Source organism: Glandiceps talaboti, chromosome 8, assembly GCF_964340395.1.
Source record: "Glandiceps talaboti chromosome 8, keGlaTala1.1, whole genome shotgun sequence".
Lineage (NCBI taxonomy): Eukaryota > Metazoa > Hemichordata > Enteropneusta > Spengelidae > Glandiceps > Glandiceps talaboti.
In genome coordinates this window covers 27,332,752-27,357,342 of record NC_135556.1, presented here as the reverse complement: position 1 = coordinate 27,357,342, position 24,591 = coordinate 27,332,752, and the positions used below count along the sequence as shown (strand labels likewise).

General features: G+C 35.3%; 1 protein-coding gene across 1 annotated transcript; it reads right to left on the bottom strand.

Annotated features, from left to right (window-relative positions):
• Window positions 1–715: 715 nt before the first annotated feature.
• Window positions 716–24,313, bottom strand: LOC144438659 (uncharacterized). The gene is made up of 2 exons (XM_078127807.1): window positions 24,165–24,313; window positions 716–4,677 (listed from the first exon to the last, which is right to left on the bottom strand). The coding sequence occupies exons 1-2, from the start codon at window positions 24,285–24,287 to the stop codon at window positions 3,679–3,681; spliced, it is 1,122 nt and encodes a 373-aa protein (XP_077983933.1). The 5' UTR covers window positions 24,288–24,313; the 3' UTR covers window positions 716–3,678.
• Between the last annotated feature and the right edge of the window lie 278 nt (window positions 24,314–24,591).

The following is a 24,591-nucleotide window of genomic DNA, read 5'->3' as shown; positions in this document are numbered from 1 at the left end:
AATGGGCGCATGATCAGGCGACATTTCAGCCTTCACACGCACACGGTTTTTTCCAAAGTCAATATGGGTATCACGAAGACTACAAAGTCTGTTTTCTTTCTTTTATATTTTAATATGTATGAAAAAGTAGACCACATTGTATGGTTTGAGGTCGTGACTGAGTGATGGTGATTGCAGTATGATTCAAAGGCATATGACAAATACACAAACAAAAATCAAAATATGTGCGGGGTTTTTTGAAAATAAAAAATCTATAAAAAAAATATAAACGTTAAATCTTCTTTGATCGTCTGGCAAATAGAAGCTTGAGAAAAGTATACTTTGTTTGTTTGGCAATGATCTACTAAGGGAATGTAGTAATGTTGGTTTGATTTTTGTCACGGATGACTATGTATTAAGACAGTGTTAAGATAAGTGTCTCACCAGAAGATAACATGTAACAATGTAATAAAATCATGTCGAGCTGGACAACTTTCCATTTTCTGTTTGTTTAACCATTTTCTATTGGCGCAGTAGTTAAAGCCACCGGGGGGGTATGAATACGCCCACAATTAATATGTGTTTGGAATCTCACCCGGTTGTACTCAAAACAAACGCTTAGAATAGCCGTGTGTGTTCGCAAGTCAAAAATGACAACGAAGACGGGTCAAAAATTACAGTGCATATGTATTTTATCACACATCAATATGTACACATCAGAAAAGAATCGTGTTCGAATGAAGCGGCAAGTTATTTGAAAAGTTCCTACAAATTATAACTCAGATCATTAAAATCACCGTACACGTCATAGAGCTGAGGTAAAATCGCTAGATAAAACTAAAAATAGGTCACCATAGCTGCGTAGAAGCCCCTAAATATTCCTGGACTGTCCGTTTAGTCACTTAAAGTACTTGTTGCGCCAAAGTTTTCGTTTTCTTTGGTCAAATATAACACAATGCAAATCCCACATTATACCTTACCATGTGTATTTGTGTGTTTTACGCTATTTTTAAACATGAATTTATCTTTACACTACATTTGAATTTCAGACGCAATAAATTAGCCTGGCCAAAGTGATTAAAAGCCTTGTTTCGTTGGGACATATCTTTCATCACATGGTATATATAAACTCAAAGTCAGGCCACTAAGAATAACGCATAGTTCTTCATCATTTTCCGAGATATCAACCCGCCCAGTATTTGAATTGCGAATGTCTAACTATAGTAACTCCCAAACTTATCTTAGTCAACACCATTACAGTAACTACCGTCATCATCAACTGAGTGATTGATGTAATACCTTCAAATATCCTTGGGTCCATACATAGGCATAACTATAAATTAATGTATTATTACGGAGAGAGAACGTACCATTTTTTCTTTCATTCATACAGCAAATATGTTTATTACAGGAAGCTAGCATTAACTAGGATATCGAAAATATACATAGAACTTTAGAAACAGCCGACAAAGGATTGCCTAGTACCTATCAGTTATAAAAGCAATCATGGAGGTAATTAGATGTTACCTTAGCAACCCCAAATAATACTCTAATCTATGTAAAACAAGTTATATTACTCTAGGCCCAAAATAATCGACGAAATTATCAGTTTCCTTTGAAAGAATAAATATACATTTTACACTTACTTATATCCAAATAACCCTTATTTTGTAATAGACACCTGACAAGTCTTTTGTAGGATGTATTTCTTTCTTTCATCAGCTAAAAACTGTAAACCTTTGGTCATACTTCACACACACGACTGTAGTCTAATTACTATCCTTTTATGCTGTCGTAAAGCTTAGGGTTGGCAGTTTAATCCATTATGGGTGTTTTGATCTTTCAAATTGACGACAATGTCAGAGTCTTAGATTACTTTGTATTTACTTTTTAACCATAATTTAGGAAGCTGTGTGGCAGTGTTTGGAAATTCCATCTTAGAACATAATCTCCCTTAGAAAAAATAAATTAGGAATCATTGCAAACTAAAGAGAAAACCCCCAGCGAATATCATGATATTCGTCTTCCTGTTGTTAGATTTAAAAATATTACTATATGGGACTATAAACTTTTTTTTCGAAATCGTTATCTCTACATTTTTTTGCGCTAGTATGTTCAATGTTTTCTAGATGTAGTCCGTCTAAGAGATTTTGTAGCCATGAATTTTCCTCAGTATCATGTATTATGTATATATGATACAACAATTACGTCACATATCTCGTCAAGACTGGGTAACATAAGGTAACCTGATTTGTGACCTCAAGTCACCTGATGTCCATAGCGATGTAAACAAACACAAAGTCTAATAAATGAGAAATCTTGCTAAGTATAGTATACTATAGGTTACCTTAAATAAATGAAGAAATAATGTACGTACAGCTATACACCTCGCTTCATTATTTCTGCTCTAAGTTAAAACAAATTATTCTATGTTGAAGAGGCTGATTTTTTTTTTCATTTTAGGGCCTCTCAAAGTGTGTAAGATACAGACATTCGTGCCACGCTATCTGACAGCACTCATCGTCTGTACTATTCTAAGGGACTATGCCTGCTAGATCAAAGAATTTAGGCCACTCCTTGAACTTGTGATTAGAAGTTCAAACAGAGGTCATTATGTAGATTAAAAATCAAATAGACAGAATAGTTTCTGCTTCTGATGTTAAGAACGATTGTTGTTATGTTGATACTTGTTAACTGTTTGTACTTGATAAAATGCTAGACTTTGGCCAGGAAACTTATGTTTACTATTGACGTAAGATTAGGTGGCTGGTCTCATAAACCAGCATTGAAAGGCTAACATGCATCATGGTCAGTTTGACACCTATTACAACATAACGATATTTGATTGGTTGCAACCCAGTCTGGTTGATGATGTGGGAAATTGGGTAGATTAGTACAGTCGTGGTTAAGAAGCCTGATAGGGCTGAACAACACGACGTATCTTACAGTCTAGGACTCCCAGAAAACAAAATGTTCTGTGATAAGGTCTACAAACACTACAAATAAATATACTAAAAGTAAAACTACAACCATGTAGCCAAATAACTCTTCAGAAAAGCACATAAACAATATTATGACAACTTGGAGATATATTTTGAATTAAATTTGGATATTTCCTGACTTGTTCCTCGACAAACTTGTACAATGTCACACTTATCATTGTTTAAAACAAATTTGTACCAATTTAGTGTTACAAGGAACTCGATTTTGGAGGCCTGCTTTGCATATAGATGAACGAATTTACATATTTTGTAGACTATATGGTGATTGCTTAGTTACTTATTAGATATTATGCATAACCCTTCCTTGAAATCCAATTGTGTAGTGTAGTGTAGTGTAGTGTAGTGTAGTGTAGTGTAGTGTAGTGTAGTGTAGTGTAGTATGCATACCAAGTGTGACAAAGAGAAAATGTACAGAAGTTTGGATTGGCATCATCTACAGATACGAATGAACCCAGTAGTGAAAGTAATAAGTAATAAATCCAGATGTAGAATTCTGTTACCTATCTCTCGTAGTTGAACCTTATTGTCATAATATTGTATTTGTGCTATGTTCTGAAACGTTCTGACGTTATGGTTTCCAACCCACTTATACACAAGAAGTGGTTGAAAGCCTATGGTTAATAACCAATCATAATCAAGTAATAGCATGTAAATCGTTTGTTTTCCCGGTTACAAATCTGTTCGTCCATTATTATTATTATCTTCGTGTACTTTCTTTATTTCCATTACCAGACTGAAACAAGGCAGCTAACTCTCTTTCCCGCTTCATTGTCTCGTCATCGTCCTTTCCTCGTTTACCGAACTCTGTAAACAAATCGCCCGTCAGTGGATTCTGCCGTTTGCCGAATTCAGTGAACAAATCACCGGTCAATGGGTTTTGTCGTTTGCCGAATTCCGTGAACAAATCACCGGTCAATGGGTTTTGTCGTTTGCCGAATTCAGTGAACAAATCACCGGTCAATGGGTTTTGTCGTTTGCCAAATTCCGTGAACAAATCCCCAGTCAATGGGTTTTGTCGTTTCTCTGCTTCGCCCAGCACATCTAATATCTCGTCTTCTGATGCCGCTCCGTCAACTTTTTGGTTGCGTTTTCCGAACTCAGTGAAAAGATCACCGGTGAGGGGATTTTGTCGTTTTTCCTCCACGGTATATAAATCCCCGTGTGGTTGATTTTCTCCAGGGTTGCTTTCCACCGATTTTGGATTCTCTCGTCGTTTACCGAACTCTGTGAACAAGTCACCCGTTAAAGGGTTTTGTCGCTTAAATGTATCCATGAATATATCACCAGAAAGTGGACTCGGTCGCTTATCATCCTTCTGAGTGTCAGAAACCAGTTTTCCGCCTTTCCCAAACGTCAATAAGTCACTTGTCAACGGGTTTTGTCTCTTGCCCGATTCCATGAATAGATCACTTGTAAATGGATGTGGACGCTTTTCAGCGTCTTTCTGATCTACCTGCTCCCTGTACGGTTCAATGGGAAGTGCTTTGGCTCGCCGACGGAACTCCGTAAACAAGTCTCCCGTCAACGGATTTTGTCTTTTTGCTTGCACAGCAAATAAATCTCCATCAACTGAATCTTGTCTATCATTGCCTTTATTGTAATTCGATTCTCCCATCATGTCATTCTCAACAATAGAATTTTGTCGCAGTCGTTCCATTTGCTCAGCTTCTTTTTCCCGTCTTATCGCCAAGGTTAACTGGAGAGAAATGCAAAGGGATCAGTAAAACAGTCATTTTAACGATAACCTTCCTGGACGTGGCCATGGCCATATTGAGTCAACTATTAAAACTGGAGAAGTTTAAAAGTTATTGTCAGATTCGACGCTGTTTTTGGTGGAGACGAAACATAGAAACATCACCAAGGTGATGTTTCTAAACTGTATTCTTGACAAGAAAATAATCCCATGCAGATCATCACACTATATATGCAAACATTAATTAGATATGCAAACATCATATTAGATATGCAAACACCACACCATATATGCAAACATTACATTATATATGCAAACACAATATTACATTTGTAACCAGATTTAAACTGAATGCCTCCCGTAAGGGAATCTAATTATGCAAATAACTCATTAAACTAAAAAAACTATGGTAACAGGCTTTGTTTTTTAGACAAGCGTGCTTTCTTAGGTTAATGTATGTAAGAGTGTATGATACTGCTTAATGCAGTCTTAAGATATAGCCTAATTACCGAAAATCATTAATTATGCAAATTATTCATTAACACTGTAAGGTACATCAACTAACTTTACAGGACATATACAATTTGTTATGGTTAATGTATGTACTGAATTATATTGAAATTGAAGCATGCAGTCGTAAGATATAGCCTAATTACCAAGAATCATTAAGTATGCAAATTATTCATTAACACTGAAAGGTACACCAACAAGCTTTACAGACATATGCAATTGTTATGGTTAACGTGTGTACTGAATTATATTGGAATTGAAGTATGTTTTCTTAAGATATAGCCTAATTACCGAAAATCATTAATTATACAAATTATTCATTAACACTGTACGGTGCATCAACAAAATTGATAGGATGACATATGTGTTTTCTTATGGTTAACGTATGTACTAAATTATGTTGAATTTGAAGTATGTATTCTTAAGATATAGCCTAATTACCAAAAATAATTAATTATGCAAAATATTCTCTAACGCTGTAAGATACATCAACGAATGTTATAGGACAAATGTATTTTGTTATGTTTAACGAATATACTAAATTATATTGAAATTGAAGTATGCAGTCTTAAGATATTGCATAATTAGTTGATTTCATTAATATGTAAATTTCTCTAATTAAACATTAACAGATCTGGCTCAAAACCTAATCAGGTCTAGCTATTACCCTAAAGATTATATAGCCCAAATTTCATTACAATTGAGACAGCCGATTTTTAGAAAATGGCTTCACAGACAGACAGACAGACAGACAGACAGACAGACAGACAGACAGACAGACAGACAGACAGACAGACAGACAGACAGACAGACAGACAGACACACACACACACACACAGACAGACAGACAGACAGACAGACAGACAGACAGACAGACAGACAGACAGACAGACAGACAGACAGACAGACAGACAGACAGACAGACAGACAGACAGACAGACAGACAGACAGGCATTCCCCTTTTAATACTCCCGTACCCTTACGGGAGGTAAAAATCACATGATGTATGCAGAACATCGTGTTACATATGTAAATATCAAAGTATATATGAACCATCACATATATATATATATATATATATATATATATATATATATATATATATATATATATATATATATATATATATATATATATATATATATATATATATATATATATATATATATATATATACACAAATATGACGATACATATTTCTGTTTCTCCAGAGTTGATAACGCTCATCCATGATTCTGTAGATCTGTTCACTATCATCTAGAGTGTTAATAAAGACAAAAGAAATGTTGTTTCAGTTCATTTCAAACTTCTTTGACAAAGTCCGCTTTGGTACAAAACTAATCGAAGATTAAAGCCTTCTTTGTACTCGTTTACTGCTTAATAAAACTAGAGCCATTCATATAATAGATCACACAAACAACACTAAAAGTGAAACGTTTTCTACCGACATCTTGACGCCGAAATAGTTAGTAAGGAAAAGTCTACGTTCCTTAATTAATATTGTGATTTGTACTGATATACATCATAACAACCCTTGTGACACGTTCCCATTTAGTTGCTATAACTTGGTAAATTGCTATAACTATACGTCTGTCATTATATTTCAAATCAACACTCGTGAAAATAACGTTCACTGTAACCTCCAATTTTCGAATAATCAACATCCGTGCCAACGCTTTCCTACAAAAAGTGGCAAAAAAATTAGTTTTTTACTTTCCATGCTCTGAAATGTGTATCCGTACCAACGCTTTCCTACAAAAAGTGGCCAAAAAAACCCAGTTTTTGACTTTTTTTTGTACTGGAAGGTTTGTCTCAAGAAAATTCATATTCTCTTTCAGGAGTTTGTACCAGAACTGTGTCGCTCAAACTATAAGGGTAAAGAAGTGCAATGGAAACAAATCCATGTTTGAGAGTCCAAGAGTCGATACTAGTTGACGTACAGTCATGTATGTCTGAAAAGCTAATATTCAAAAGCTAATCGTCACATTTTCTCTCTAAAGTTACATTCAATTTGTATCTTTGTGTTACTAGTAGTGATCGTAAAAAATGTATTAGAATGGCGGCTCTGTAGTATTGTAGTACTTTTTTACGGTCAAAGCTCGCACGTGTCCGTTACTGCTGGAGCTGAAAGTATAGATATAGAGGGGTCGATATAGAATCAGGTCTTCAAGACCTTCAAAGCACAGCAGCCGACTGTGATCGTTTCTGGCGTTTGCATGGACTCGCATAGTATTGTAACTTGTTGCAGGCCACCCACATATCAAAGGGAATAATTTCAGACGTGTCTTCTTCTGTAAAAAAAAAGTAAACGGATCCTACACCATACTTTGTACAACCGGGATAACGTATCAAGCCCGTATCCATTGAAATTGGTGCAACACAACTTTTGCGCAATTGGTAACAAAAGGTATTTGAATAGATGCCATTGTTATCTTCATGGCTGATACATGTGAGCGCTTCAGGGCTTATGGCATAATGGCGCACTTTTGAAATGTCCTATACTGTTCATGTGTTGAACAATGACATTACTGAAGCTGGCGGTTTATTACATCTTATATGTGAAAAATGAGGAGAGGAATTCTTTAACACGGGCATAAAATGTCATATCACCTTCGCTAATATGTAAAAAGCTATCATTTCCGTTGCCATTCCAATCTGATTTTCGTCACCGCTAAAGAAACATAAAAGGAAATATTGAGCAATCTTGACGTGCATGATAAAGGGTCCCTCAAAATGAACGTTTTCTGTAACGCTGCGTTGGCGTCCATCTTATCTCTTGCGGATGCCGTTTCGTAATATTTGGTGTGTGTATGTATGTATGTATGTATGTATGTATGTATGTATGTATGTATGTATCATGCGTGTATGTACGTATGTATGTATGTATGTATGTATGTATGTATGTATGTATGTATGTATGTATGTATGTATGTAACTGTATGTGTGAGTGTGGGGGTATTTATACATCTATGTGTGTATGTGTATGTGTATGTGTATGTGTTTGTGTTCTACGTGACTGTCCACATACATATTTTCACTTATGAATAATATGATGGAATACTAATTCTATAAGTCATAGAAATACGTACTAGTCAAACTATCCTAAATAAGCCTACCGTGCGTAGCCAAATATAAAGTCTGTAATTTAATTAAATCGTCTATCTTTTAACTTAAAATCCTTCCATAATGATTATTTGTGTTTGGCGTAAAAAAAATAGCACACAAAAATATGTTCTAACATCCACCAGTTTAATACAGAGCAGAAAAAAATGACTCATTTTATTCTACCTCTTAAGTATAAGTTCAACCCAGAACCTTCTCTCTTATGCTGAACATGGTCATACACATCGACACGTCGTTTTGAGAACTGAATGCACATGCGCATACGTACTATGTATACTTGATAACGAGAGACCACTAAATTCCAAGTAATTCAGTGATAGTGCTGAAACTTTCATGGAATTCGCGATTTAACATTGTGGAAATATTAGCGCAGATATCTTGAGTTATGAGATTTCAGTTAATTCTGAAAACTGTAGTCAACCCGAATCAACTACAAAAAAATAGGGATGCATCAATTCAAGTTCTATCATAGACGTCCACACATCAGGTGTTATTTTTACCTAGGGCGTAATGGAAGTCTTGAAACTCAGCGACGTTTTGCTACTCTTCGAAGTTGTGCTAAATCCACGAAAAATATACTAACATAATGACGCATCGAAAAACACGTAATGTATGAAGATCCCGCTATTTTCCAGAAAATAAAAATCTCACGGGGTACGACGTCGTGCAGATCGACACAAACAACGCTTTGATAAATTACTGCCGTCACGAGTCACAGGCGAATTAAAAGACTTTACTTTATACCGCCTCTCACTTCCGTATTTTATCAGCTTGTTTACTTTAGTAAAAATACATTTATTTACTTCCGAATTACAAGTGATAAAACATCATTAATAGAAAAAAATACACATTTGAAATACAAACCTAATGAAAAAATGACACTTAAGTATTTAAATGCAGCTGTGCAAATTCAGTTTCTATTCCGTCCAACAGCACCAGGTAAATGTTTACTGTAACGTGTTAACGTTAATCCACCTATCATGTGCACAGCAAATAATGACGTCACATGGCAAATAATGACGTAATTCCAACGTTAAATTAAAGGGGCACAGTCTATAACTTTATGGTTTTCGATGGTTAATTTAATATGTTTGATGTATGATATTGAAACTACTGATATCTGTTGAACCATGTCAAGAAATCGGCACAACACTTACCATGACTCATATTTATACTAATATGATATTGTTACCTTTTCTGGGTCCCAATAAATAAAAAAAAAAGATTTAATGGTATAAATTCAAATATATTTTAAGAGTCCAGCTGTGTTGATACAGTGTGTTAGTGGTAGAGTTGTATAAGAACATATAAAGGGCTTTGTATCTGAGACTTGTGTTTTTCGAATGTATGCTTGGATATGTCTTCATATCATATTTATGCCTTATATGACTACTTGGTAGGAGCTTTATAGTTGCTACCAATACTTTTACACGTTTTAGTACTAGGAGTAACATAAGGTGTGCATCATTGTTGATATTAAGTCCTCTCCTCCCCATATGAGTATGCTTGGGACATGGGGGTGAGTGTATTTATAGGAGTACTGAGAGAATATTGAGGTTGTAACGCAAAATAACGCTCTTATTTCCTGTTCATTTAAATATTTGATCGGGTAGGCTATCACTTTTCAGCCGAGTGGTCCTTACATAGTCATTGTATCGTGTTACTCCGTAAAAGCGTGATTATTTTCCCCTCAAGTAGACATCCGAGAGATGATCTAAAATACAGCTTCCGCTAAGGTTTACACTAGTGCTTAGCGTCAGCCAATAAACCAATAAGACTTGTCCACCTGCTTATAATGTACACAACATTCGATTTTCGACTTTGTATGATTTAAGACCCGCTTCCCCGACATTTTACATTGTACAAACCACATTCAATAATAGCTTCAACGCTTTCACATTTACTTGCTAATTGAACATCGTTTGTTGCATTTTACGGCTCAAATTATTGAACAACCTTTTTAGTTCAATTTGACAAGTTTTAGTTCACAATTTGTTTGCAAAAAAATGTTTAAAAGAAAGAATGGTCATATTTACGAAATAAATCAATGGATAGAGTCATACAAATAGAGTTTATACTAATAATAATAATGACTTTTATTTATCAAAATGCTTTAAAATACGCATCGACTAATGGTCCTGTTAGGACCAGCCTAATCTACCAAGGGGCCCAAAAAAAGTTAAGCATAAAAATAAAGGAAACGAGTTTGCATACATTTAGTTTCTATGTTTTACTGCACACTAAAAAACCGATCTGAGGTCATGACAAAACTGTTAAGCTTATAATTATGCAATGGAAACCAGTTGATTTGAAACCAAACGTCGCCTGACTCAACAAAAATCTTACTAACATTACCACATTTTATAACCACATTTAAATGTCTGACTAGTCACAATAATAGTAACACTGTTCATGTTATCGTTCATTTTTTGCACAACTAAACTGATAAGGTTTAGTAGTGCCGGCTATAGGCATGGTGTGGTGGCTGTCCGTCTGTATGTATGTCTGTCTGTCTATCTGTCTGTCTCTCAGTCTCTGTGTGTGTGTGTGTGTGTGTGTGTGTGTGTGTGTGTGTGTGTGTGTGTGTGTGTGGACGAGTTAAACTCAAAAACCTCCACAAGACCAATTGTCTTGGTCTTTGAGGAGATTACTTTTGGTGTCTGTAGTTGGGAAATTGTTCAAAGCAAAATGGTCGCATCTCAGGTATGTGATTTGGGTCAAAAAATGTCCAAATGCCCTAGGGGTTTCATGACATGATTCCATCAATAATATGCAAATTAGAGATAAAAATGTGTCTTTTTGGTCAAAAATCTTTAATTCCAAATCTACTGAGCAGATTGGGCTGAAATGTAATGGGGATACATCTGCGGGGTGTATAGATGAAGAAATATTAAGCATATAATGATCTCATTAGTATGCAAATTAGGTGTAAAAATATGGAGTTTGGTCAAAACTTTTATCTCAAAAAGTACTTGGTCAATGAGACTGAAACTTGGTGAGAAGTTTCTAGAAGTGTTATTCTGCAATTTTCTTCAAAATATTTTGACACAATTGGCCCTAGCAACCATGACCACGCCCTCAGCAACAACCAAATGGCAATATATTTTGGTCAAATAACTATATCATCTAGTAGTAGGCAAGTGGGTAAACATTCAAAAATGTATGCATACTTGCCTAGCAACAAGACTACGCCCATGGCAACAACCAAATGATCACGTATATTGCAAAGATAACAACATGGGTTGACATAAAAAAAAAAAATAGCGCCAATGGCGTTATAGCACAACTGTACAGTTTTTTAAAATGTTTACCCATATGCTGATCCATGCTAGGTATATGTATTTTTCAGTATAATTTTATCACTGACATTTTTATATTGCACGATGAGATATTCTCATATTCCAAGAACGGTGTCTTATGTACACGTGTCAAGACGTATGGACAAACAAATAATTTTTTTGTCAAATTACTATTACCGAAAGACCGGGAAAAATAAACACGTGTATGAGCGAAAAATAGCGATGAGAAAAGGATGATGTTCTCTGGAGAAATTTCTGCGCGATATTTTTGACAACGTAACATTCTGAGCTGGGCTATTAATGCGATATTGTTGGCATGGTAACACCCTGAGCTATTAATGCGATGTTGTTGGCATGGTAACACCCTGAACTGAGCTATTAATGCGATATTGTTGGCATGGTGACACCCTGAGACCAATTTCCCTGAAAATCAACATTCTCAAAATCTCTCCAAATTTTGTTGTGTGAAAGTTTTAAAAAATTAATTGGGTTCGCCGTCTTATTTTCAAGCAAATTGGCATCGTTTATTTTGCCATAGAGTTAACCCAGTATTCAATGGTCATATTGGAGTCTAAAGTAAAACAATGTTATCATTTTGACTTCTATTTCAAACTTTTGTACGGTGACCACTAATTTTTTCGCATTACCCCTCGGACGGATCTATAGCGGCACAACGGCCCTTTGTACTTCCTCAACTCCCTGGGGAGCATACAATTCATTGTAGCCTTTATAAGCGCATAGAATTAAAGTATTCACATTGCAACCTCTCCTACTAGGTCCCCAATTATACAGCTGGGCTGACTGAGGCACAGTCGTGGTTCAAATATTGCCCAAGGACTTTAGCCACAGAAACAAACGGTAGCGATGGGACTCGAACCTGCAACATGCAGATTGCAAGCTGGCCACTCTAACCATTCGTCCATCATGACTCAACAAAATATCTTCGTTCCCGGCATACAACTTTAAAATGCATTGTACTATTTTATCCCCGTTCCCTCCCTCAGTCTTCAGTACACCAGGTTTTTCTCTTTTCCTTCAACTTCTCATTTATTCCACGAGAACTATATCTGCCATATCTAAAATGAACCGTGTTATGTTATGTTGTAGAGTTGACTGGCGAATAGTTCGGCCCTTGAAGCCCAAAAAAACATGAATTTGTCAATTAGGTACTTTCAGCGTCCCATATTCTGTTTCTTAGAAAACGTAAGAGACATATTAATTTTCAAAAACATTCCCAATCTCTGAAGAATTATATCACCCTACAAAACAATTGACCTAAAACTTTGATTTCAAAAACAACCAACAACCTGGAGACCTTTCCTAAGGTAGAAATATTAAATGAAAAAAATAGTGAATCCAAAGTATGTTATGTTGATTGACAAGTGATAATACAAATTCATATAACTAATGTAGTATCAAATTGAAAATTTCCGGTTAGGCTTAGTTACCAAATTAAGGGACTGGCATCAATTTAAAGACTATTTGCCGTCATAGTGTTATGATGGTATAACAACGGTGTAACGGAGTGAGGTTTGAGAGCTATACCTTTCCTATTACTCTTCAAACATAACAACCACTTTGTTAATTGATGATAGGCGTTTAATGACAAGTTTTTGTATTATTAGCAATAACATATCTTACATTATAGCTTGCATATGTGTAAAGTGTTGATTCTCTCCCAGCAAAACTCAAGTTTGCTTAAAATCACTGTAAAATGTACCAAACTTTTCTATTCAAAGCCCTATTTCATCTCAATATTATCGGCACACGGACACAACATATACATCGACTGCAGATGTATTAGGTTACAGTGGTATCAGATTACCATTGAGATTAAGTCGGATGTTCTTTATTACAATTTAGCATTGAAACAGCATATACTTAAGGACAATATTATAACTCGTTTTGATTAAAGATCGTATAAATCAGAGAGAGATAATTTGATGGCAAGTGTTCTATTTGATTCATTCTACTGCATTTAATCTCATCTTTAATAGTCTGATTAGTCCTAAATCTTTTATATTATCGCAAATTATCATTTGAATGAATGAGAGATGGATAAATCGATTTCGAAACAAAATGTATATTAAATGCCATGTCGAAAACGAGTATATATGAACTTACTAACGTACACAATTATAACGACAAGTATAGTACGTTCACACACACACACACACACACACACACACACACACACACACACACACACACACACACACGCACACACGCACGCTCGCAGGCAGGCAGGCAGACAGACAGACAGACAGACAGACAAACAGACAGACACACACACACACACACACACACACACACACACACACACACACATACATACACACATATACATACATATATATATATATATATATATATATATATATATATATATTATACAACATCATCATCATCATCATCATCATCATCATCATCACAATCGTATCGACGTTTTTTTTACTGTGAATCCCAAAACATCAAAATTGATGCATTTTTACACCAACTCTTTATAATATCCGCTCCGGATTCTTAGGTAGTTTTCTCAAAATTGCAAAAAATTGCATCTTGACCAATAATTGCAAGCCGTTACTTTTGGACTAAAGAGATTCTTTTTATTGAGGGTAAATTACCGGTTGTCGTCAATATTTCTCACCTTTTTATTGAGGGTAAATTACCGGTTGTCGTAAATATTTCTCACCTGTATAATTGTTATTTGCATGTCGTGGGGCAACTATAATTTATGACTTTGCATTTATACACTGACAGATTCCGGGGAAATGGATGAATGATGTATGTAATGGGGCCGAGATTGTTTTGTTAGGTTAAGTTAAAGATCAAAAGTGTCGCTGTTAATTTAATGACATAAAGAAAAAAAGTACTATGTCATAAAGTGCGGTGACTACATATAATTATATATAATTCGCCGTGTAGTCAATACTTGGCCATTACAAATGTATGTCACGAAGATAGACTCAGGAGAAACTGTCATTTTATTCAAGTTGTTAGAGTCATTGTTGAGGATAGCTTTAAGATGATAAATTATGTTGACTCACTTCAAGAATATTTTTAAATGACTTTAATGATATATTCCCATATATTCATCATAATTTCAAATGCTCGTCATAGACAAGACTAGCCTCCGTATGGTGATTGACACGAGAGAACGCTTGTAAGTGCAACCACACGGCCTCCCGTTCAGGCCAAGACAAAACAAGACAATATAAAAAACGTGAAATTTAAAGGTTGTCTTCATACAACGACTGTCGAGTCCTCTATCTAAACTCGTAGGGCAAAAAGGTATATGTGTGAATTGCACAAATCAAAAAAACTAAATAATCCGCAAATAATTTTGTTTTTGTTTTTCAAGTTTAATTTCCAAAACAGCACTGAGCCATTTCATCGAACATTAAGCCTGAAAGATTATTTATGAAAATAATATAAACAAATTTTTTTTAGAAACAAAATTCATTACATTGGTTCTCACTCGCTGTGGCAAAGGCTTGAGAAATTTGTGACACGTTTCAGTAATACTTTTTGTACAAATTCGGTTTGTTTTGATCATGTGTTCCCGAGGGAATCTCGAGGCCTTTCTGTTCCTTAAGGGTTCCAGCTAAGTAATGTAAGATTTTAGTATTAGGTATTTATCAGTACATCTGTCAACCTACCTCATATCGGTGAATCGCTTTCAAATCAGCTTTTAAGTGGGGCATTTCCGATTTGTATTTCGTAGCACGAAAAGTTGTCATAATTTTTGAAAAGGTGTTTCGATTTGCATAAAAGTATGTAGATGGCCAGTAGCTAGTGTATTGAACGCATAGGATTAAAAAAAACGATTATCGTGTATTAGTGGTGGAATCCAATAATCTGGTGACTAGGCGTCTATTTTTGTTAGCTAGCTATCGAACTTTTACATTTTAGCTATATTAACAAATGATGCCTTGGGGAATACATAATGCTCATTTTGTCCATCTCGGTAGCACATTTTTAAGATTGAAACGAGGGATGTGATTGCTTATATTATCACCAGTGACAATGCCGCTCAGAAACATACTGATAACAAGGAGATATTTCAACGTCATTACGAAATGACTACAATGTGTTTAGCTTTGTAGACATCGTGGCCGTGCATGAGAATTCGTTGATAAATATCGTCTCGCAGAGATAATAAATTCTATATACAATTTCATTACACGAAATGATAAATTATGATAGAATAAAACGTCCTTCTTGGCGGCAAACACGTGATATTTTATTATCATGAAGATACAATCATTAATGTATGAGATAATTGACAAAAAACGACAGCCAACGTATCAATATCACACCAAAATATTATCAATTTCTGCGGAGTGAAAACATATTATAGCGTTTTTAAGAAAACAAATTAATGGAAACTCTATTCAACGGCAATTCATTATTCAGGAATGAAAATGATCAACTGTAAAATTATGAGAACTGTTCGATAAAATAGCCTTTCAATTCTTACATGACCATACTGCGTTGTATATACCCTGCCACTCCTAGCCCCAACTTTATATACCCTGCCACCCCAATCCCCAACTCCACGGACGATGCGCAAACAACCATATCGTCACATTGTACGGTAGAACATTAAATTATAATCCAATTATTGAGAGCCGTCGTTTCAAGCGCTACACTCTCAAAGGAAATTTTATGATAAAGAAAATGCAGCGAACATAACATGAGTGAAGGGTGCAGAAAGCGCTCGACAATCCTAACAGCGAACTGTAGTTACCAAGACAACGTACTCACTTTTTTCTTGGTCTGAGTTTTTTTCTTTATGTACAGCTTCCTACACAAAGTGTACTTTGTAATTTCCAATTTGTCTCAAGATTACCCATTTCATAATGTTTTTAACAAGACATAGTGATAATCATCCAAGTTACAAAGCGGAAATAGTCCCCTCAGTGCCCGTTATCATGGGCATTCGGTAATATTTTAATTAACAACGTTGCCAAACATATTTATTATTGATATTAATGAGATAAGTCCAATCGGTCCATGCTCCATTAAGGATATCGTTACAGATTCCGATAAACCATGTTCAAATCATTTGGGAAAACACGTCGTCGTTAACATCACATTAAATAGTTTATGAAGAAAACAATGGTTCAATAATTTGGTGTAATACACTAATACACAGCATAACATAGTTGTCAGTGTGATCTTTGTGCACGTGTGTCTATCTGTGTACATGTATGTATTGTTTGTATGTATGTATGTATGTATGTATGTATGTATGTATGTATGTATGTTTTTGTATGTATGTATGTATGTATGTATGTATGTATGTATGTATGTATGTATGCATGCATGCATGTATGTATGTACGTACGTACGTACGTACGTATGTATGTATGTATGTATGTATGTATGTATGTATGTACGTATGTATGTACGTATAATAATAATAATAATAATAATAATAATAATAATAATAATAATAATAATAATAATAATAATAATAATAATAATAATAATAATAATAATAAATACTTTATTGATCCCACATGGGGAAATTGGGACACTGCCAGCAGTATAACAATTCACAAAATACAAAATGATACAATTATTACAGATACACAACAAGATACACATACATGTAATGTTAAATTTAAATAGCTACAATAATTCAAAACTCAAACCCACAAGATCACTGCACTGCAGCTCAACACTGGTCATTAAAAATTCTTATTGCCTGTGGTAAAAAAGAATTCCTGAAGCGCTCAGTTACAATCTTTGGTAAATTCAATCGTTTACTAAAAGTGCTCTTACATTCACAAAAAGTGGAATACAAAGGATGACGGTCATTCTCTAGAATTGTTAACAGCTTTTTCAAAACTCTCTTATTGTATATCTCCTCGAATTTCTCTTGTCTTTTGCCTATAACAGAACCCGCTCTCTTAACAATTTTATCTATGCCACCTTTCAATTGTTTATTCAAATTCCCTCCCCAACACACAACACCAAAAAACAAGACACTGCCCACAACAGATGTGTAGAAATTACTCAGAAAGTCACGACTGATGTCAAAGGATCGCAATTTACGAAGGCAGTACATACGGGAGTTACATTTTTTGAACAGATTTTCAGTGTTTTCTCTCCAATTTAGTTTTCCATCAATCCCCATACCAAGATACTTATATGAATGAACCATCTCAACCTCTTTATCATTGATATAAATAGGTGTAATTGCTGTTGACTTTTTCCTAAAATTTATAACCAGCTCCTTACACTTGCTAACATTCAAATACAGAAAATTTCTGTATGTATGTATGTATGTATGTATGTATGTATGTATGTATGTATGTATGTATGTATGTATGTATGTATGTATGTATGTGTGTGTGCGTGCGTATAAATATATATAATATTAAATTACATAAAGTGCCTAACCATGCCTTGTTAGTTTATATTAATAACAATAATATACAAAGACACAATATTATTCTTGTTAGTTGTCTATAATTCTACCATTAATCCATCTATAGCAGTCACGGAGGCCTTTGCAAATAGATCACGTGGTAACAACATAATCTTTCTGTACTTAATAATAATATTGCTGTTTAGTATTCGTCTATAAAATTCACAAATATTATACAACATCCTACACGAAAGTATGTGTTTGGTTTGGTTGCTGACAAGGTGCTCACGTGACAATCACGATTTGGTGTAATGGGTTAACTTTCTTTTTGCCTACTATTGCAAAGTACAAAGTGGATATAAGAATCGAACCTCGCATCGTATCGTTAAAAGACTGGACACATTGCTTGAATTTACTGTTGTCTTGGTTACAGATTGTGTATTGGTCACAAACTGTGTATATTGGTTAACAATGCCGGCAGTAAAAATCAAAACGCTTTATACCAATAAGTACGTGATTTTCCCATACACAAATCAAAGCAATGATTCAGAAATACATTGAATTTATTAACAAAAGTTAATATTAGTTTCATCTTCTAATCTTGGAATAAACAAAATTTTAGATTTGTGAACTTACATCTAGTATATTCTAGTTTTGTGTTACTCATTTGAACGACGCCTGGTAAAATCAATTCAATTCAATCCAATGTGTATTATATGTGATGTTTATTTCTTAACCTGGTATTGACTATTGTGTCTGTTTCAAAACGATGACATTGTGTGGTTTCTCACTGAGATAGGACAGCCAATATATTAGTCCTCATTCAATCCATCAAAACACACATTCATCCATTTTGGGTTTCGCTTATGTCGAAAAAATAATACAAAATGTTAAAATCCAACGTGTCCTCAAACTCATGAAGAAAGGATTGCAATAACAAAATGCTTTAAGGAATGAACTTAACATCTTTCCCAAATTTCCTCAACTTTTGATAACAATTATATTGTAAGCAAACCCAAAAGTATTAGATGGACGAGTCACGCCAATAACATCCCGAGGCCAGCGATCAAGATTGAGTGTTTGATATTGTGGCATTTCAGTTTGCTTTGTACGAAACCTGTACTCTTTCTTTCTACGCGCTATGTTTTAGTTTTAAAGGTTGGCCTAATTCACAGAAATATAGATGGAATAGTTTATATTACAAAGGTCTATACATTGGTACTAGTATGACGCCACCACAGTCAATTAAAAATGTCCCTGAATAGGAATTTTGAGTAAAGAGTGCGGACAGATTTAATGTTCATTTGTCCTCAGGCTGGGGCACAATAAGAATGCACCAATGTAAATGAATAGTCAATAAGAAATTCAAGTTTTCAATGAACAAAATTGATTTTTAGTTACATTTTTTGTTGTACATAATTACTGTAACTCGATGTTCTTTATGTAAAAATGTGTCCGTGGCGACACTACTGGAACACGAGATCTCTTACATAGCAACAGCCTGTCGAAAATTTTAGGTGAAATAACTTTTCTACACCCCTTTATACACGTTAGTTCATTAATATCAACACGAACAATTCTAGAATAACCTTCAAATATGCTGAGTCGACAATAGGTCATTCATTTTATCCCAGGCAACTAACACGATTGACTGAGATTGGTTCAAGTTTCAGTTCTCAATGTGTGTGTGGGGGGTGGGGGGTGTATTACAACTCGTTCAATGTAAGGGGAGGTGTTAGCACAAATTTAATGCAATAATTGCAAAATTCTGTTTCGGCAAGAATGTTGTTTGCACGGTTCTTTACTAATGATGTTTACTGGCGATACAGCTCAGACCAGAAAAGCCACCAAGTCACGACAGTTCAAACATGACGCACGTGCTTAGTCTGTTGTCGTTTTGATTTTTTGTCGATTTCTTTGGACTACAAACGCCAATGTGGTCCACAATTCAAATTGAGCGCTTTGGGAGCATTCCGTTGGCCACTTAACAGTCAAAGTTACAAAGTCGACAAGAGTTATAAGAGAGCTATTTATAAAATTGAGTTCAGCCCGAGTGAATGATCAATATATCATCATATACTGCGAGCACTTGTTTTTGGCAGTCTGGGACATGTTTCTAATCTTTGGCGGGAAAATTATCAATGAAAAGGGTTAGAATAATGGTGGTTGAAAGGTAACATTTTCTCAACCTCGGCGTTGCCGAGATACCACCTCGGGTGGACGTTTAAAATTATTGAAATAATTGAATTGACATGGACAAACCCTTTACACGTACTGCATAAATTATACAACCCAACATGAGTTGCTTTCTTTACAAGTTAGTATACAAACTGTCACGGTCGGTATACAATATCAGCGCAGCGCGTTAAAAATCTGGCACCACCTGTTGCGATAAAGATACTGTACATATATGAAAGCATATCGTACTTCCAAATTCCTGCCATGTCTTATAATTTAGTACCTTGCAATAAACATGAGACCTTAGTTCGTATCCATGTACTCCTGCCAAGTACCGTGACCTGAATGTTTTGAAATGAACGTGGATTCAAGGCTGTGTTGGTGAATGTTTTTAAATGAACGTGGATTCAAGGCTGTGTTGGTGAATATTTTGTATAAGTCAGTATTCCCCGCCGAGCCCTACAAAATGAAGCTGAAGTCGTTTTTCATTTAAGTAGATGACATTTTCTATTTGATCAATGTTTTAAGATTTTTTATTTAAATATATAGCATCCAATTCTTGTATCGTGATGAGTGTCTGCCTATGTGTGAATGTCATTGAATGAATGAATGAATGCATTGTATGTGTATGTATGTATGTATGTATGTATGTATGTATGTTTGTATGTATGTATGTATGTATGTATGTATGTATGTATGTATGTATGTATCTTCTTCTTCCATGACTGGTCACTTCAACTTATTGCAGATTTTGCCAGTAAGTGTGTATGCGTCTGTATGTGTACGTGCTTGTGTGTGCTGGGGCCTTGTTATCCTTGATTGCAAGAGCAAAACCACATGGGAATATCTGCTTTAATATACAATTTTATTCAACCCCTTTTTATTGTGTTTTCTCATATGATTAATGTACATACATAGTCATTAAACAAACGATAGTAGACCATTATTCATACAAATCTGATTCGAAAAAAATACATAGACGTGTAATTTAAGACATCGATTTTAGTTGTATGTTTTATGTTATCAAAGCGATCGAATTCTAGGCTTTGTCCTCCCACCACGTCCAATCATAGTGACAACTACACTAGGTACAAGGTATGTCTCCAACTGCCACCGAACTATCGGAAGTGTAACGTTGTTAAATTATTAAAGCATAGACCCCGTGTGTTAATTACAAATTATAAAATTTATGTAAACATAGACGAACAACATTATACAGTATTTTTGCAATAGAGTCAAGTTTTTCGTAAAGCCTGCTGGGGACATCTATACATGTAAAGAGCTAGGAAAATTAGTAATGATTGTACACATGTATGCACTCAAGCGTGGTCAAGTTTTTAGGGCGGCGATCCACAGTCACTGGCCACCAACTATATCCTCACATCATATGCCTGTCTCCGATTTGTCAAAATTGTCAAGATCTAGATCTAAACATTGCCAAAAATATGATAAATCTATTTGTTTTAATGATCAGGCTAAAGTACAATTTATATGTAGTGTAGTTCCGGTGACATTTCTTACAACTAAATTAGATAAGGATATTTTACCCCTGGCTATGTAGATAATGTTAATGACATTAATACTGTAACTGACTGACAGTGACGACCGGTCTAACGTGTTCATCACTGTCGTAGTGCGACATTCAAAACATGGAAGTTGAAACAGTATCAATATGACGCTTTGTTATGGCACAGAGAAGTGTTTTGATTTCCCGCAGTGCCGATATCTTTGAAACCCCACTTACAGTTCCCACTGGTGAAATTTATGCAATGTTGTGAAGATCTGGTTATCACGATGTGTCTAGTTCCCTCAAACGGGACGGGTCAATGCAATCGATAGTATGAGCACGAATGCATCGTATATTCATTGATGATGAGTGGAAGTGCGTCTCTTTTATTGTGTATACATGTACTTCAATTTATCCTAATATATGACAGTCGGTTTGCATGGTTCCCTGTGGTGATATGTGTGTGCACATACAGTGCCTGCTTGTCGGCAGAAGTGTGGTGTTGTTTATATTTGTAATGAGTGGTCATGGGAAGCCTGTTTCTTATCTTACTAAATCGGTCTTGGGGAACATAAAATGTGTATGATACGCACAGTCGTTCGGCGACCCCTCGATGATTCAGCTGTAACATTCCTTCTGGCCAGAGCAAAGATGTCTAAGCTTTACTATAACTAACATTCCTTCTGGCCAGAGCAAAGATGTCTAAGCTTTACTATAACTAACATTCATTATGGCCAGAGCAAAGATGTCTAAGCGTTACTATAACTAACATTCATTCTGGCCAGAGCAAAGAAAATAAAACAGCTATAGGATGTCATGCTGCAGTGTTGTAGATAAAAACTGAATTATATTTTAGACATTTAGTATACTCGTTACAGTGGGCGTATAGACTTGCAGACACATCCCCTACGGGACTTTCTGTCGCCGCAAATACACACCAGTGATATGAGGCGTGATTACTCGGTTGATTTAATGTAGTTTAGTCAACGTCGGGGGATGCTACCATGGAAATAAACCAAGCGTTTGGTGTATTCTTAGAAGTTTGAAAATAGTCATTCAAATTGTACTCTTTTCAACGAAAAATTGTGCACAAACAAGTCAAAATGTTGTTTGTTTGTTTGTTTGTTTGTTTGTTTGTTTGTTCTTTGTTTGTTTGTTTGTTTGTCTGTTTGTCTGTTTGTTTGTTTGTATTTAAAAATAACTTGTTAAGCAAGCTTCAAAATTAGGTGGGTTAGAATATACATGTAAATATCCTCGAATGGAACGTCGCCTTTGTCGCCATGTTATTTGTACGACCTCGATCGACAAATAACACGGAAAGAATACAGTGTAAAAATTACGACTGGGCAAGCTTTTGTTGAAATCGGTTGGTTTAACTAATATCTCAATAAAAACGCGTAATTGCAATGTGATTATATGGACATAAGTTTGTATGAGATAGTATCTTATTACAGGATACATTGTCCAAACATTCTCTTTTGATCATAGTAATATCCATTCTACATCTTTTCACATATAATCGTGTACTTTCAAATTGTTTGATGTATTAAGCAAACACGAACAACAATAATCCATACAATGCAGCTTTTGATCACCGTCTACTGTGCCTCAGTTCTACTATCTAATATCCGATCATCAGAAAACGGTCATAATTGGAAAATAATTCGTCATTGGAATTGACGTCATAAGGGTTAAACATTTATTGAAGGCGAAAAGAAAGTGTTTTCTTCTTTTGTATTTCAATCCTTACTTCTTTCAGATAGAATTTATACAAACAACTTTAGAACTGCAAGTCTACTTTCGAGCACGACTTCTTGTTTGCTCATGACTGTGCATGGTGTTTTCTCAAATCTGCTTTGTACAATGTATTTATATATTTAAGAATGCGCGCTAAAATTGCGTCTTTCGCTAGCTGTTTACAGTCGGAATAATAGTTCATGAAAATTTGCCGCCAAAATATATTTTACGTGAAATTGTCGCATTGTCGTAACTTTTCAGTAAAAAAATATGCTTTAACTTCAGAATGCGACTACCTTTTGTATATTGCTGAAAAAATTTAGTTGCGGTCAAGGGTTCGGAACTTTGAGTGTGTGAAAATGTACATGGGAGTTGGTTGTAAAACTTACGAAGTGTCAATATAGAGTATGGTTGCAAATTGTAAGTTTTGACATTCAAAATTATTAAAGTAACGTCACCACTTATAAAGAATCGTAAAAAGTGTCACCCAAAGAATATGTATACATTAAGCTTCTACAGTTACACTTGATTTCAAATGTAAGTTGCCAAAACAGGTTTAAAATTTGACAGAATAAATTTGTTTCCGCTAGTGTCACCCCAAATTCCGATCCACACCTATATGTGTACGGACTAGTCACTGTTTACCGTATTTTAGATATGATGAATTGGCCCTCCTTTACCACTGTGACATACATACTTTCGTTGCTACGTTCTATACTGTTGAAAACATAAAATATAAGTGCAATACAAATCTCACCTTGGCCAGTAGAGTGTGGACTTTTCCCCAATCAATGTTGTCTTCACTGTTCGTTTCCAGTCCATACGCCAGAGTACAGACGATGAGGAAACCAAACACAACGGGAGCACTAATACGCGTCATGTTTCAATCACTTGTGCGGTAATTGACAACTTGTGTCAGGATTGGTTGCAAATTACAAAGTGGAAGTTGAACGCTTGTTTGCTCCTTTAAATAGCGCTATACCACGGTAGCTCACCTCAACACCCACCACATGTATCTACCAAGTAGGTCTGACGTTGGTGGCGTTGTAACCTTCCGACATACTCGAAATACTTAGTACTTGAGCGGGAAGGGTGCGTATGTACTATTGTCACAAACCCACGACCTTGGTGCAACTGTATTGAACTCTTAAAGTATGGATCTAGCCACCCTAATGTACTTAACT